Source organism: Haliotis rufescens, unplaced genomic scaffold (assembly GCF_023055435.1).
Source record: "Haliotis rufescens isolate VD_foot unplaced genomic scaffold, xgHalRufe1.0.p SCAF_4, whole genome shotgun sequence".
In the NCBI taxonomy this organism is placed as follows: domain Eukaryota; kingdom Metazoa; phylum Mollusca; class Gastropoda; order Lepetellida; family Haliotidae; genus Haliotis; species Haliotis rufescens.
In genome coordinates, this window is record NW_025964112.1 from 33,337,548 (window position 1) to 33,353,180 (window position 15,633).

Genomic DNA, 15,633 nt, shown 5'->3' on the forward strand with positions numbered 1-15,633 from the left:
TCTTAAATATTTAATCTTGAATTACAGATCTTGTAGATTGTTGAAATATGTATAAACACAGCATATTATTATGCTTTTTATTACATATTTTTCGTGTTGGGGCAGACTAGAAAAAAAATATGGGTGTTGTCCTTACATTAATTCGTATAGAAGACATCACTTGTTGAGAGATTAATACCACCATGCTTCTTTGCTTCAGATGACTTTCGGAGGAACAAGTCTGGTCGCAGGAGACGGGATTACCCCAGGGACAACCCCAGGGATACTCCCAGGGATACTCTCCAACAAGATGCTTCTGATCATGTGAAAGATAACCACTCTAGCATGTCCCAGTCTGCTCAATCAGGTTCCACACCGCAAACCAACCCCAACAATAGACCCAACCAGTCTCCAAGAAGGAACTACTCGGGGGGGCAATCCAGTCCCCGCAGATATGGCAGTGGAGGGCCCCGGGGGAGGGGACGTCGAGGGAGGGGGGATGGCTATCCTGAGGATGGACCACAACAAAGGGAATATGAACGCAGCCCAAGAGGGCGTGGAGAGGGCAGGGGTAGAGGGGGGAGAGGTAGGGATGGTGGGGGAAGAGGCAGAAATCATCCTAGTCCTCACCCTAATGCTCAATCTAGTCAGGCTGGCAGCACGTCAGGAACCCCAACTCTCAATGGGACAAGTGTAAATGGACAGAATTGACTACTGGCTTCATGACTGAAGGTTTTCATATGCAGACATTGTTTTCTTTTTGTTTATGTTGTAATTATTGTAACAAGTGTTAATGTGTTACTTAGGAATTTCTTACAAAAATTGTGTTTGAGAAATTGTCTTTACCTAGGTTGATTTTCATTTTTGATGTTTAAAATCTTACGTTTATGATTCATGAAAGCCACAGGCATAGGTGGACATGTATCTGTGGGGGTCTGCTGTTTCCTGGTAATCATTTTTGACCACACAGAGTATGACATTAGATGTAAGATATTCCCCTTTGCAGTCCATACAAATCACTATATTTTCAGTTCACCGTCAACTGACACTCGAAATACCATTAACTGTTTTGTGAATTGTATTTGGACAACGTGACTTTAATCGGTATGAAAGCGTACACTGAAGTATGTTGACAGTTAAGATCAGTTACTGAAAGATTAAATGACTCACAATATTCTTTCTAGGGTCCATCTAATGACAACTTTTCATTCATCAAGTGTATATGTTATAGGAGAAACTGCCTAAGTTGAACATTCTTATTTTTGTGGGTGAATGGTTTGATTTGACAAGTGTAATTTTGGTTATTTTCCACTACCGGTATTTTGATGAAGAACCTCCATGCAACTTCCGTCATGATATGACGCCATTGACTTCGTCCATTTTTGTGGTTAGGCTGTACATTTTGTACAGACAATATTTGCTTTGTAAAATGCTTTGTTACAGAATTTGTAGATATGCAAATGTCTCCAAAGATGGTTTACTTGATAATGTTGTAACTACAATTTTCCATAATTAGCTTGATTGTTCACGTCTTTCAAATCGGACCTAGTCAGAAAACTTGACCTAAGGTTAACACTCTGAATTATTCCCGAATCTTGATCATGTTTTCAGTAAGTATGCTTGTACATGTGTACTTTGGTATTTTGTAAATACTACATATGTAGAAATAAATAAACAAAACACTCAAAACATGGTACATATGAATTTGTTGCTCATGATAGTTATTTTAAAAATGGGTTTTTTTGAAGAATAAAGTATTTTTCTTTATATAAAACAACCCAAATATTTTTCTTCAGAACAGCATCATGAAATTTACTCAATGATATTAAATAATGTTGACTTTATTTATAGTTGACTGTGATTTATTAAGTTTAATTATTCCTGTGTGCCAATATGTCTGTTACCGTGTTTAGATTATTGATTTAGGGTGAAATTTGCACTTGTCTGCCGTCATGATTACACCTATAGTAACCCTGTGCCATATGTTGATTATGTTAATGTATATTTGTAACGACACGCAACGATAAAAGGAATCTATTTTCTCTATGAATAGTTTGGTTATATTTACGCTATGCCACACACAAATTCAGTGGGGGTTTCATAATCTACAAATCCATTTATTCTGCCATAAATTATTAGATCAGAAATTTATTACGTTGTGTGCTCCGACTGTTTTGACATAAACAGATTATGATATCCTTCTCGTGTGTCCCTGGGTCACTATTGTATACCTTGGTCTCCTGTGTTGTCCTTGGGTCTCCATTGCATACCTGGGTCTCCTGTGTTGTCCCTGGGTCTCCTATTGTGTCCCCAGGTCACTATTGCATACCTGGGTCTCCTGTGTTGTCCTTGGGTCTCCTATTGTGTCCCTGGGTCTCCTGTATTGTCCTTGGGTCTCCTATTGTGTCCCTGGGTCACTATTGCATACCTGGGTCTCCTGTGTTGTCCTTGGGTCTCCTATTGTGTCCCTGGGTCACTATTGCATACCTGGGTCTCCTGTGTTGTCCTTGGGTCTCCTATTGTGTCCCTGGGTCACTATTGCATACCTGGGTCTCTTGTGTTGTCCTTGGGTATCCTGTGTTGTCCTTGGGTCTCCTATTGTGTCCCTGGGTCACTATTGCATACCTGGGTCTCCTGTGTTGTCCTTGGGTCTCCTATTGTGTCCCTGGGTCACTATTGCATACCTGGGTCTCCTGTGTTGTCCTTGGGTCTCCTATTGTGTCCCTGGGTCACTATTGCATACCTGGGTCTCTTGTGTTGTCCTTGGGTCTCCTGTGTTGTCCTTGGGTCTCCTATTGTGTCCCTGGGTCACTATTGCATACCTGGGTCTCCTGTGTTGTCCTTGGGTCTCCTATTGTGTCCCTGGGTCACTATTGCATACCTGGGTCTCCTGTGTTGTCCTTGGGTCTCCTATTGTGTCCCTGGGTCACTATTGCATACCTGGGTCTCTTGTGTTGTCCTTGGGTCTCCTGTGTTGTCCTTGGGTCTCCTATTGTGTCCCTGGGTCACTATTGTATCCCTGGGTCGCTATTGCATACCTGGGTCTCCTGTGTTGTCCTTGGGTTTTCTATTGTGTCCCCGGGTCTCTTATTGTTTCGCTTGACCTGCTATGTTGTCCCTGGGCCTCCTGTGTTGTCCTTGGGTCACCTATTCTGTCCCTGGGTCTCTTATTGTGTCACTTGGCCTCCTGTGTTGTCCCTGGGTCCTCTGTGTGGTCCATGGATCTCCTGTGTTGTCCCTGGGTCCTCTGTGTTGTCCCTGGGTCTTCTGGGTTGTCCCTGGGCCTCCTGTGTTGTCCCTGGGCCTCCTGTGTTGTCCCTGGGTCCTCTGTGTGGTCCATGGATCTCCTGTGTTGTCCCTGGACCTCCTGTGTTGTCCCTGGGTCCTCTGTGTTGTCCCTGGGTCTTCTGGGTTGTCCCTGGGCCTCCTGTATTGTCCCTGGGTCTCCTGTGTTGTCCCTGGGTCTCCTGTGTTGTCCTTGGGTCTCCTGTGTTGTCCCTGGGTCTCCTGTGTTGTCCCTGGGTCCTCTGTGTTGTCCCTGGGTCTTCTGTGTTGTCCCTGGGTCTTCTGTGTTGTCCCTGGGCCTCCTGTGATGTCCCTGGGTCTCCTGTGTTGTCCCTGGGCCTCCTGTGTTGTCCCTGGGTCCTCTGTGTTGTCCCTGGGTCTTCTGGGTTGTCCCTGGGCCTCCTGTATTGTCCCTGGGTCTCCTGTGTTGTCCCTGGGTCCTCTGTGTTGTCCCTGGGTCTCCTGTGTTGTCCCTGGGTCTCCTGTGTTGTCCCTGGGCCTCCTTCGTTGTCCCTGTGCCTCCTGTGTTGTCCCTGGGTCTCCTGTGTTGTCCCTGGGCCTCCTTCGTTGTCCCTGTGCCTCCTGTGTTGTCCCTGGGTCTCCTGTGTTGTCCCTGTGCCTCCTTTGTTGTCCCTGTGCCTCCTTTGTTGTCCCTGGGCCTCCTGTGTTGTCCCTGGGTCTTCTGTGTTGTCCCTGGGCCTCCTGTTTGTCCCTGGGTCTCCTGTTTGTCCCTGGGTCCTCTGTGTTGTTCCTGGGTCTCCTGTTTGTCCCTGGGTCACCTCTGTTGTCCCTGGGTCCTCTGTGTTGTCCCTGGGTCTCCTGTTTGTCCCTCGGTCTTCTCTGTTGTCCCTGGGTCTTCTCTGTTGTCCCTGGGTCTCCTGTTTGTCCCTGGGTCTCCTGTTTGTCCCAGGGTCTTCTCTGTTGTCCCTGGGTCTTCTCTGTTGTTCCTGGGTCCTCTGTGTTGTCCCTGGGTCTCCTGTTTGTCCCTAGGTCTTCTCTGTTGTCCCTGGGTCTACTGTGTTGTCCCTGGGCCTCCTTTTTTGTCCCTGGGTCTCCTGTGTTGTCCTTGGGTCTCCTATTGTGTCCCTGGGTCCTCTGTGTTGTCTCTGGGTCTCAAATTGTGCCTACTGGTCTCCTGTAGTGTCACTGGCTCTCTTTTAGTCATTGAATTTAATTCAGTGAATGTTTGTAAGAGAGTTCATCCTTTTTAAATATCCCTCGTAATAATGGTTTTCCTGAATTCAGTCCTTTCTCGGATTGCTCTTCATGTCATGTGAAGTATGGTAGCAGTAGTAGTAGTAGTTGTTGTGTGTACTAGACCCATCATGTATCCTATGTAAGGCATACACACATACATAGTTAGGGCATGCTTGGAGCTACAACACTGTAGCGCTGGGACCTTACATCCAAATACTCAGTGTACATAGAAATGAAGGAGTTGGATGTGTCCGCAATGTGCATGTTATGTAGACTATTGGTAGGGTTCAGTGGATAGAAAAATCATTGGTATTGTGGGCATACCAGTAGTGACGATCACAAAAATGTCAAGTTATTTGCTTATTTTTTAAAGTAATTTTAGGTTGACAATGCTGATTGGTGGTTGTCAGAAGTATTGTGAAGACCTATCTTGATGGCATTGAGTTAAATACTAGAGCTGAGGTTGGCTGCTTTTATAGAGCTAGAATGTACGGTCAAGTTTAACCTTTGTATAGAAATGAAGTTATTTGTTTTTCGTTTATATGAGATTTATTATCCCCCCAGCATATAATGCGGGGGGATATAGCGATCAGCCAGTCTGTCTGTCCGTCCGTCTGTCCGTCCGTAATCATTTCCTTTTCCGGGGCAGAATTCGAAAACCATTCAGTGTATTTGATCGAAACTTGGCAAAGCTATCAGGCACATACTGAAGTGGTGCCTTTTGATATTTTGGGATTTTTCTAATTTTTATTTCATTAAATGTTTATGGAATGAAGTTGGACATAGACTCAATTGGGGATGGGGTTCGTTTCCGGGGCAGAATTCGAAAACCATTCAGTGTATTTGATAAAAACTTGGCAAATCTATCAGGCACATACTGAAGTGGTGCCTTTTGATATTTTGGGATTTTTCTCATATATATTTTTTTATATTTTTATGGAATGAAGTTGGACATAGACTCAATTGGGAATGGGGTTCGTTTCTGGGGCAAAATTTGAAAACCATAACCATTTGGGACCATAACGTGTTAAAATGGGCGGGGGATATAGATGACTTCGTGACTGTACGCTTGTTTAGTCATTGTTTCTTGTAATTTGTCATTTGTTTGCATAAACAAAACCCACAGAATACAGAATAGCACATTTACTTGTGGTTACTTTACAGACAGCTGCCAGGGGATATGTCATCTTTCTGATGACTCATGTGGAATTTTGTTTTCAGTTTGATTCATCCTAGGAAAGCATCACCTTAATAAACGCTAAGATTTAACACTCAGTGAAAGTTGCCCTAAACTTACAAGGAAGTACTTACGTTGTACACTACTGGAACTGCCAAATGAGGTCTACCTCTACCTGCTTTACATAGTTTGCAAACTGTTATTTGGATGAGTGTTATTCTTGATCTGTTTAACTGAAAGCTTTATCACATGTACTGAATTGTTTCATGAAAATATTGCGTTTGTGTAGTACCGGTAATTGAATTGTGTGAACTTTCTTTCAATAGTGCTTCGAATATGGTTGCTGATGACACGAGTGCTGCAAAATATTGTTGCATTTATTAACTTAATAAAGACTGAAGTTTTCATGGCTACTGTTTGTCATAAGATTGTTAGTTAGCCTTGTTTATATTTTAGGGTATGTAAAATACATAATGCTTTATGTTTCATTTGTGATTATTCTTTCATCTAAATTTATTTTCAAATGTTGAAGTCCTGACAAAATTGTGAAATTTGAGTGTTTGCTATTTGTATGACTTTGTTTCCACATCACACATATCACTGGGACCACATGTGCTGTAATGTGTGATAATCTGCTGATCTTGTTGATTTCACCATATCAGTTGTCAATTTCACTCCACTGCCTGTCAACTGTGTTGACAACATGAGGAGACATTTAATCCAATCTTGTAATATAGTACATCTTAGTATCCAATGTTCGTTGTGTTGCTGGGTTTACAGTGAACATGTTGAGACTATATATACTCCAGACATTAAGATAATGCAGGTCCAATGCATCAGTTCCCTGTGTGGATGACAGTCAGTGCAATTATTTAAATGATCTTTAATGAGATTTTTCTCAATGTTGATTATTCACTTGATATCAAACATGTCAAGTATTTCATCTTGAATGGTCTACAGTCTATTTTGGATAGGACAAAGTTAAGCAGTTCAAAACATAATTTATTTCACACATTTTCAATGAAGTATCCAACCAAACTAGTTTTTGTGTAAACTGGAGTGGCTGGTCAATCTTGGCAACCTGGTTATTTGCATGGCCTCACACCTGCCAGCATGGAGAGTGCTGACAATATCACCCCTTAGTTTGTCTGGCCTGGACTGTATTATGTCGCTGATGGAATACTGCTGACTGCAGCTTTAACAACATTCACCACCCACTCTAGCAGATTAATGTTAAGTCATTGGTCGAAATAGCAGCAAAAGCAATCATTTGAGAACGTTCATGCAGTACCTGTTCATTGAAGACCAATAGGGATTTGTATGTGTGTGTCGGGTGTGTATAGCAATACTTATGTCAAAAGAGACATCAAATGGATCTGGAGGCTTGGTAGTGGCAAGGTTTGGATAGTACCAGATAGGTGACTATCTTGGAAGACCACAACAGTCTACTGCATCAGACACAGCAGGGAATCTGTGTGAATCCTAGCACATGTATCTGTGAGTGTATAACTTGTTGCACTGACCATACAATAGGCTTGTATATATAGGGATGTTGTGCCTTTCAGAGAATGAACGTATATTAGCAAGTTAATACTTGTTATAAGCAATATCAAGTGATTTGGTAAGTTCCAGGGGACTTTGTGCTATCCAAACCTGACTGTATTAACTATCATCACAGGGTCACGGAAACGTGGGAAATTTGTTGGAGTGGTTGTCAACTTTTAGGACTTGGTCAGCATATGTTGTATGTTATATTTTGTTTGAAATATGTGGATTGTGCGAAAGGTGCAAATTATCCCAACCAGTTTTATTTGTTATAACATTTTTGTCACCAATATAACATGATATCTGCATATCCAATGAAATATTCTCAATATACATGTGATCATGCTCGAAATGGCATTATGATGATCTGTTTGTCTCACTGAGTTATGATATGTGTTAATCATTTACATTTCTTTTTTTGTGATCTGTGATCTACACAGAGATTGAAAGAATAGGATTGTCTCATTAACAATGTTGGAATCAAGCTATGCAGATGACATCAATTTTGATATTTGGGGGGAAACGTTGGGTGATGACAACCTTTTTACACATTTGTGGGATGTACCATTTGGCTGGATTTTTTAAAATATTGTACATAATTTATATTGTATATTTCCCATGTGATATTCAACCTTTACTGGATGCATGCAGGAACAGCACAATCATCATTACTAAACGAAACAGTTAGCGGCCAATACTTATGTCTGATTGGATTATGTGAGAATAAGATCATTTGAATGAAGGTAGCGCATGCTTGGATGAGCCAGCAGTTCCTGTTTTCTGATTGGTCTGTTATGTGTTGAATGTTGCCACTGACTGTTGACTGTTACAGTGTAACATTATAAAGTTCTATTTTGTGTACTGTGACTGGGGATGGGATGTTCCATGTAGTATCAAGCTGAGGGGAGACAGGTTGTAATATTTGTCCCCATATTTGGCCTGTACTCTTTGATAATAAATTCTTCAATTTGGTGATGAGAAACTTAAACTGTATTCTGTATTGTTTGTTGTGTTGAAGGAAAGGGGAACAGTGTTACTCAGGCATGTCTGTTGAATGCTCGATGGCTTTATTGTGAAGTTAGCATAGTGTATGTGTAGCTCTGAAGTGTTGAGGTGTTTATCTTGGATATTTGGACTGCCTCCATGGTCTAGTTGTAGAGCATCCGCCCAGAGAGCGGAAGGTCTGGGGTTTGATCTCCGGACGTGTCATTCCAAAAGACGTTTAGGGATGGTACTTGTTACCCTGCCTGGCGCTCTGTATTAGGGGGCTGAAACAAGGACTGGTCAGCTTGGAGTCAGTATACTGTGTCTGAGTGGGGAATTCATGTTAAACTGAATGGTATCTCAGTGGTCTAGTACTATAAAATCGACATTAGTCCGGACTAGTACAAGCAGACACACACACGTCGCTATATAAGTGCAACAATCTTGGATGCGCTGCTAAGCCCCATTTCATTTCACCTCATCTTGGTTATTTAGCAATATCGGTAAGTACTCAAATATTTCAAATTCAGCCTCAACTAACAAAAAAGGAAACACTGGCATATATATACTCGCCTCTTTATGGACCGAAGACCTCTGAGTGGTCGTTTCTCCTATCACGTCTTATCAAAAGACATAAGATAGTACTTGTTGTTACTCTGCCTGTCTCTAGGCATTAAGGGGATAAAGGTGAGGTTAAATAGGGTTTAACGTCGCGTCCAAGATAATTGCACTTATATAGCGACGTGCATGCACATATGTGTGTGTGGCTGCTTGTACTAGTCAGGACTGATGCTGATTCAGTGCTAGCCCAATGAGATACCATGCTGCACTTTAACATGACTACTCTACTCGGACACTGTATACTGACTCTGAGCTGACCAGTCCTTGTTTTAGCCCCTTAATGCCGAGGGCCAGACAGGGTAACAACAAGTACCATCTTTTAACGTCTTTTCGTATGATGCGACCGGGGATCGAACCTTCCACTCTCCGGGCTGACGCTCTACTACTAAGGTATCTATCCTAAGGGGATAAAACAAGGTTGTTTTACTTTGCCTGAAAGGGGTATCCATGTTGTACTGCAGCATGATATCTTGGGGGCCAGCACTGGACTAGAACAAACACATCTTGAATGCTAAAGCATCTCAACCCACCTTTATGGACTGAAAGTTGAAAGCATTAGCAGTACAAACTAGACTATATACTTACTATATCAACCACTGGTTGGTTTGACCCAGACTCCATCAGTTACAGGCCACCATGGTGTTGCTTGAATAATGGTGACTGCAGTGTGTGTTTACCAACTTTCACTCCTCAATGAACCAAGTTCTACATGAGATTGTGCTACGGTTTGTTGCTTAACGCCGCACTCCGCAATATTCCAGCTATATTACAGTTGTCTGTAAATAATCGAGTCTGGACCAGACAATCCAGTGATTGATATGAGCATCAATCCGAGCCTGATCACTTGATCCTGTTTGTCGCCTCTTACAACAAGCATAGTCGCCTTTTACGGCAAGTATGGGTTGCTGAAGACCTATTCTACCCCTGATCTTCAAGGGTCTTCTTGTTAATGCCACACTAGTGTTCAGCTATCAGCTATATGACAGCATATCTGGACCAGACAATCCAGTGATTGATATGAGCAATGATTCACGCCAGTGGGTGATAATGACCAAAAACAATAAGTCACCTCTTTACAACCATAATATGTTGTGGGGACATTTTCTAACTGGAATACCCTCAAGGTTCTCTCGACATACTACCTGGCAGGTGAAAACCGTCTTATGTAAGATGAATGCTTTCTGTAAAGGCATTTAGAAATAAGATTCAAGGATAACAAGCACAAAAGTTTTTTCAAACAACCATAACATCATATTAGAATACAATACATGAAAAGGTTTCATGGAATGGCAAATGGGATTCTCTTCAATCACAGAAATGCTTTTATTGATATCAAAGAATGACAATTACAGTGATAAATATTAAACCTTGTATATCCAGTAGAAATATTATAATCATGGCAAACTCTGATGTAAATTCAGAAAAGTTATGTATACCAGAAAAATCAATGCATGACAAAGTCTCACATTTTGAAGTAAAACCTGGTTTGTTTGGAAAAGAGGTTCCCTGTGACCTATTTACTATGCTACTTTGGGCAAGAATCACCAATGCTGAGATGTAGTAATTCAATATCAACACTGGAATATGGAATAAAAACATCTTACCTGAGAAATTAGTCAAATCACATTGGAGTATGATAAATATGGCTACCTTCAAAGATCTATATCTAAATACTACTGCCTCCAAGTAGGAATGTGCTGTAGATAAGTTAGCATATATACTCAGATGTGTTGCAGTAATCGAAAAACAAATAATTCCAATTCCAATTTTGCATTTTGTACAAAGGGATAGGACCAGTTAGCAATTTCCATCTAAAACATCAAACATTCTCTTTTCCATTGAAATCCAGACCTTGTATGTTTCATTCGTATGAAAGATCTTGGACTGCACTGTAGAAAACCTATGTTCAGTGAGTCAATCTCCAGTAAATGGCAGTTTTGGTATCCCTGTTGTAAACTTGCTCAGCAACTAGTAAAAGGGAGGTCACTCCACAACATCTAGTTAAAGGGAGACAACTGGGTATGGAAAACGTTGCCTCTGTATGTTTGTCACAGAAAGCATCAGATATGATTTATGTTTTTTCTCAAAGTTTGTGAGGTGGTCTTGAGTCAGTGAGTTGGGTTGAACATCACTTTGAACTGTGTTTCAGTTATATCATGACATCTTGATGCGGAGAAAGACCAAATGATGCAGGTCTTAAATATTTACCACTTTGGTGAAACCCACAAACAGGGGTATGTTGGTGGAAAACCTAGAAACAATCAGGGCAAATCTAGCCTGAAATAACAACAGAGATCTCTTGCAGAGCTTCAATACTGTGGCACAGTTTTGACTCAGGTCAGGCATTAGATATTATCCTGAACGCTCTTGAATGCGATTTAGTACTACCTGTACCCATAAAAAAGGTATTCAAGACATAAACTCCACTGGAACTGTAATGATAGGTCATTTCATCCATCTCCACAGCAGACATAGCTTAACCTTGTTAACAGCTGTATACAGTATTAGTGACAACTAACAATTGATTACAGGTTCAAATTTAGATGTTGATCTGCTTGGTATCTGTTCAGGAGACAGATCAGTTAAAGTGTGTCAGGAGACAGAACAGGTAACATGTGTCTCATGACTGACCCAGAATACCGGGATCTAGTCCAGCATTGAGGAGTGCGGGTTATGAATCCAGAGCACTTATTATTTCCTCTTTAGTGAATACTCGAACTTCCTCTGAAAACAACTTTTCACGAATTTCCTCCAACTCTGGGTCTTCTGGGGGAACCACAGTTTCTGGACGTACAAAATCTTTAGGTTTACAGAGGTGATCAGTTTCACCAGCACTCAGCTGTGCATTCTGGGATTCTTGACGCGTAATTGGTGCACTCCCTGGTCGCACTTTTGGCACTCGTCTTAACTGTTCCAATGTTGGGTCTGCAGCACTGATGTTGACCTTTGACCTCTCCTTGACCTTGATAAGAGTCTGGAATGAACGCATAATTAACTTACATCTTTGGCACATCTTTGAGTAAGTGAGTGAATTTGGTTCTGCATTATTTCAGTTATATCATGGCATGAAACATGACCTAGAAATATTATCAGAACAAATCTGGGATGATCATAGATTTAAGGCACACCTAAGGGATGCAACTTTGCACTGTGAATTGCGGCAGCTTAGAAAACTGGTCCACCCATGCCTCATCTATGAACCGTGGAATGGAAATGAGTGAGTGAGTATGGTTTTGTGCTACTTTCAGCAATATTCCAGCATTGCCATGGTGGAGGACACCAGACATAAATTCCCACATTGTACCCCCTCTTGACTCAAGTTTGTACAAAATCATAACACATCGACAGTTACTTGTCCTCTACCATCTAGTGAGTGAGTGAGTGAGTGAGTGAGTGAGAGAGAGAGAGTGTGAGTGAGTGAGTGAGAGAGAGAGAGTGAGTGAGTGAGTGAGTGAGAGAGGAGAGAGTGAGTGAGTGAGTGCAGTATGGTTTTATGCTGCTTTTAGCAATATTCCAGCAATATCAATCGGGTGACACCAGAAATAGGTTCACAAATCGTACCCATGTGGGGAATCGAACCTGATGAGCAAACATTTTAACCACTAGACTACCCCATTGCCCTGAAAACAAGATAATAGAAGACAGGTTTTACCAGATGATCATGTTCAAGAGAGTTGAGTAGCGATGATCCTGTGGATGTACCTACCCTCATGGTCTCCTTGGCTGACTGCACTCTCTGATAGTTCTCCTTCTCCGACACAGCCTTCTCATCAAACAGCTCCCCACATTTCTTGTTGTACTGGCGCCTGGAAGTCACAACAAATCATATCATTAGGAGGGTTATAAAGGATTTGTTTAATTTCATCTTCATGCGCAATAACATGCTTGAAGCGTTTAAAAGGTTACGCTGAGGGGGTATAGGTTTTACGTATAAAGAGAAAGTGGGTTACAGGCAATACTGGTTAGAAGCCCCTACCTGGTATTACGGTCTTACACAAACTATACAGATAATAGGCCTCATGAAAGGGATACCTTTTGAGAAGAATTTAAAAGTGTCCAGTAGAGAGGACACATTTTGAGTTCAAGGGGAAGCTTGTTCCACTCAGCTGCTACGGGAGCACCTGTCACAAATTTGAGATGTTATAAAATTTGTTTAAGTACAAAAATGAAACTTCTTAAGTGTTTCTGCCAGCTATACCTGAGTTCTGTGTTCTGTCTCATGAGTTCCTGCAGCTGTTGTCTGTACTTGTCATCCACCGCCTGCACCTTGTCCTGAAACTGCTCCTCGTACTCCAGCAGACGCACTTTCTGAAAGGAAGAGAGGTTAGCATAGTTAATGTACATTTCATGTCCCGAGACTTGCACTTGGGTGTGTGCCCACACTGGCCAAACCAGTACCAGCACAAAAGCAGATGTAGTGTTGTTTGTTTGACTCACTGAGTCTGTGAGCAGACGTGTGATGCTGTGTGTTTGACTCACTGTGTCTGTGAGCTGACGTGTAGTCCTGTGTGTTTGACTCACTGGGTCTGTGAGCAGATGTGTAATGCTGTGTTTGACTCACTGTGTCTGTGAGCTGACGTGTAGTCCTGTGTGTTTGACTCACTGGGTCTGTGAGCAGACATTTAATGCTGTGTTTGACTCACTGTGTCTGTGAGCTGACGTGTAGTCCTGTGTGTTTGACTCACTGGGTCTGTGAGCAGATGTGTAATGCTGCGTTTGACTCACTGTGTCTGTGAGCAGACATGTAGTGCTGTGTGTTTGACTCACTGTATCTGTAAGCAGGTGTGTAGTGCTGTGTGTTTGACTGACTGTGTCTGTGAGGAGTCGTGTAGTTCTGTGTGTTTGACTGACTGTGTCTGTGAGGAGACATGTAGTGCTGTGTGTTTGACTGACTGCGTCTGTGAGGGGACATGTAGTGCTGTGTGTTTGACTGACTGTGTCTGTGAGGAGACATGTAGTGCTGTGTGTTTGACTCACTGGGTCTGTGAGCTGGTGTGTAGTTCTGTGTGTTTGACTCACTGTATCTGTAAGCAGGTGTGTAGTGCTGTGTGTTTGACTGACTGTGTCTGTGAGCAGACATGTAGTGCTGTGTGTTTGACTGACTGTGTCTGTGAGGAGACATGTAGTGCTGTGTGTTTGACTCACTGGGTCTGTGAGCAGACATGTAGTGCTGTGTGTTTGACTCACTGTATCTGTAAGCAGGTGTGTAGTGCTGTGTGTTTGACTGACTGTGTCTGTGAGGAGACATGTAGTTCTGTGTGTTTGACTCACTGTATCTGTAAGCAGGTGTGTAGTGCTGTGTGTTTGACTGACTGTGTCTGTGAGGAGACGTGTAGTTCTGTGTGTTTGACTGACTGTGTCTGTGAGGAGACATGTAGTGCTGTGTGTTTGACTGACTGTGTCTGTGAGGAGAGGTGTAGTGCTGTGTGTTTGACTGACTGTGTCTGTGGGTGAGTGAGTGAGTGAGTATGGTTTTACGCCGCTTTTAGCAATATTCCAGCAACATCACGGCAGGGGACACCAGAAATGGGCTTCACACATTGTACCCATGCCGGGAATCGAACCCGGGTCTTCAGCGTGACGAGCGAACGCTTTAACCACTAGGCTACCCGACCGCCCCTGACTGTGTCTGTGAGGAGACATGTAGAGCTGTGTGTTTGACTCACCGTGTCTGTGAGCAGACGTGTAGTGCTGGTCAGTTGTTGGCAGGTTTCATTGTAGCGAGTGGTCAGTTGTTCCAGGTCAGCTTTTGTCTCCTGCGGCAACAGAAATACCCTTGAACACTTGCAACATCATCACATCATGTTACAGTCAACGCAAGATATCAGGCAAATAAATGAACAAATTATTACTCCAAGAATACATTAATAAAAAATTCATATTTTGATAAATTCATATCCAGAGATGACATTATTAATCAAATAAAAATATATGTAGCTCAATCTAAAGCTTAAAATTATATAAGGAATTTGAAGTAAGTAATTTCCTAGTAAAATCTAGATAATTTTTTATGTTTGTATACTTATACATTATATACTGATGAACTTACTGCTTGTTCTTGACAGAGAAAGAGCTGTGTGGTGAGGTGAGGTGAAATGGGGTTTAACGTTGCATTCAAGATTATTGCACTTATATAGGATGCCGATTTTATTGTGCTAGCCCACTGAGATACCATGCCGCAGTTTAACATGAATACCCCACTGAGACACAGTATACTGACTCCTAACAGACCAGTTCTTGTTTTAGCCCATTAGTGCCGAGCACCAGTCAGGGTAAGAACAAGTACCATCTTTTAACGACTTTTGGTATTGAACCCCGGACCTTCAGCTCCCCGGGGGAACCCTCTTCCACTAGATCATGGAATCGGTCGGAAGAGCCGTGTTAGGTCTTGCTGAAAAAGAATTTCTGGTAGAGTGGCTAACCCTAGCTCCCACGTGACCACAAAAGGGGTGATGTCACTGATCAGCACATTAGTACTAATAGCAGAGCATCTGAAGACATCATGGGGAGGCATCTCTGGGACAGGTGGGCCACTTCAGATGAGTAATGCAGGATAAGTATACAAATATTAAAAATATCTAGATTTTTCTAGATTTTTTAACTTATTCTGCATTACTCCTTAATGCATCGTTATCAGATGGCACAGTGGAGGTCATACCTTCAGATGTGATCTTCAATAAACTCTCCATAGACTGCAACCAATCAGCAGCACTGATGTCTGGCATCAAGTGACCAATCCTGTACTATAAAACAAGAGAGTGAGGTATGCGTGATGTCCAGATATCATTGCATTAATAAAAATTAAGCGTAGATAAAGCCTAGAACTGACGAATCAAGCCAATGCG

General features: G+C 42.2%; 3 protein-coding genes across 7 annotated transcripts in view; 2 read left to right on the forward strand and 1 right to left on the reverse strand.

Moving 5' to 3' along the window:
* Window positions 1-2,315, forward strand: part of LOC124152163 (spermatogenesis-associated serine-rich protein 2-like) — a 50,217-nt gene extending 47,902 nt beyond the window's left edge. For all 5 annotated transcript variants that reach the window (XM_046524971.2, XM_046524970.2, XM_046524968.2 and 2 more), the window contains one exon: window positions 200-2,315. In XM_046524971.2, coding sequence (XP_046380927.2) covers window positions 200-690 — 491 coding nt within the window. In that variant the 3' untranslated portion in view covers window positions 691-2,315. The remainder of the gene's footprint in view (window positions 1-199) is intronic.
* LOC124152153 lies at window positions 1,581-5,149 on the forward strand. Its single transcript, XM_048381549.1, has 3 exons — window positions 1,581-1,589; window positions 2,294-2,746; window positions 2,806-5,149. Exons 1-3 carry the CDS (start codon window positions 1,581-1,583, stop codon window positions 4,252-4,254), a joined length of 1,911 nt encoding a protein of 636 aa, XP_048237506.1. The 3' UTR covers window positions 4,255-5,149.
* A 4,938-nt stretch (window positions 5,150-10,087) lies between these two features.
* The window catches only part of LOC124152161 (mucin-17-like), a 58,939-nt gene continuing 53,393 nt past the window's right edge, over window positions 10,088-15,633 (reverse strand). The window contains exons 14-17 of the mRNA XM_048381550.1: window positions 14,455-14,544; window positions 12,987-13,096; window positions 12,495-12,594; window positions 10,088-11,762 (exon numbers count right to left, since the gene is read on the reverse strand). Coding sequence (XP_048237507.1) covers window positions 11,460-11,762; window positions 12,495-12,594; window positions 12,987-13,096; window positions 14,455-14,544 — 603 coding nt within the window. The 3' untranslated portion in view covers window positions 10,088-11,459. The remainder of the gene's footprint in view (window positions 11,763-12,494; window positions 12,595-12,986; window positions 13,097-14,454; window positions 14,545-15,633) is intronic.

What these genes read in the sequence shown, in the direction of transcription:
- LOC124152153 (XM_048381549.1), top strand. An exon ending in GTCTCTTGTGTTGTCCTTGG is followed by an intron (nt 2,747 to 2,805) that starts GTCTCCTGTGTT and finishes TTGCATACCTGG; the next exon opens with GTCTCCTGTGTTGTCCTTGG.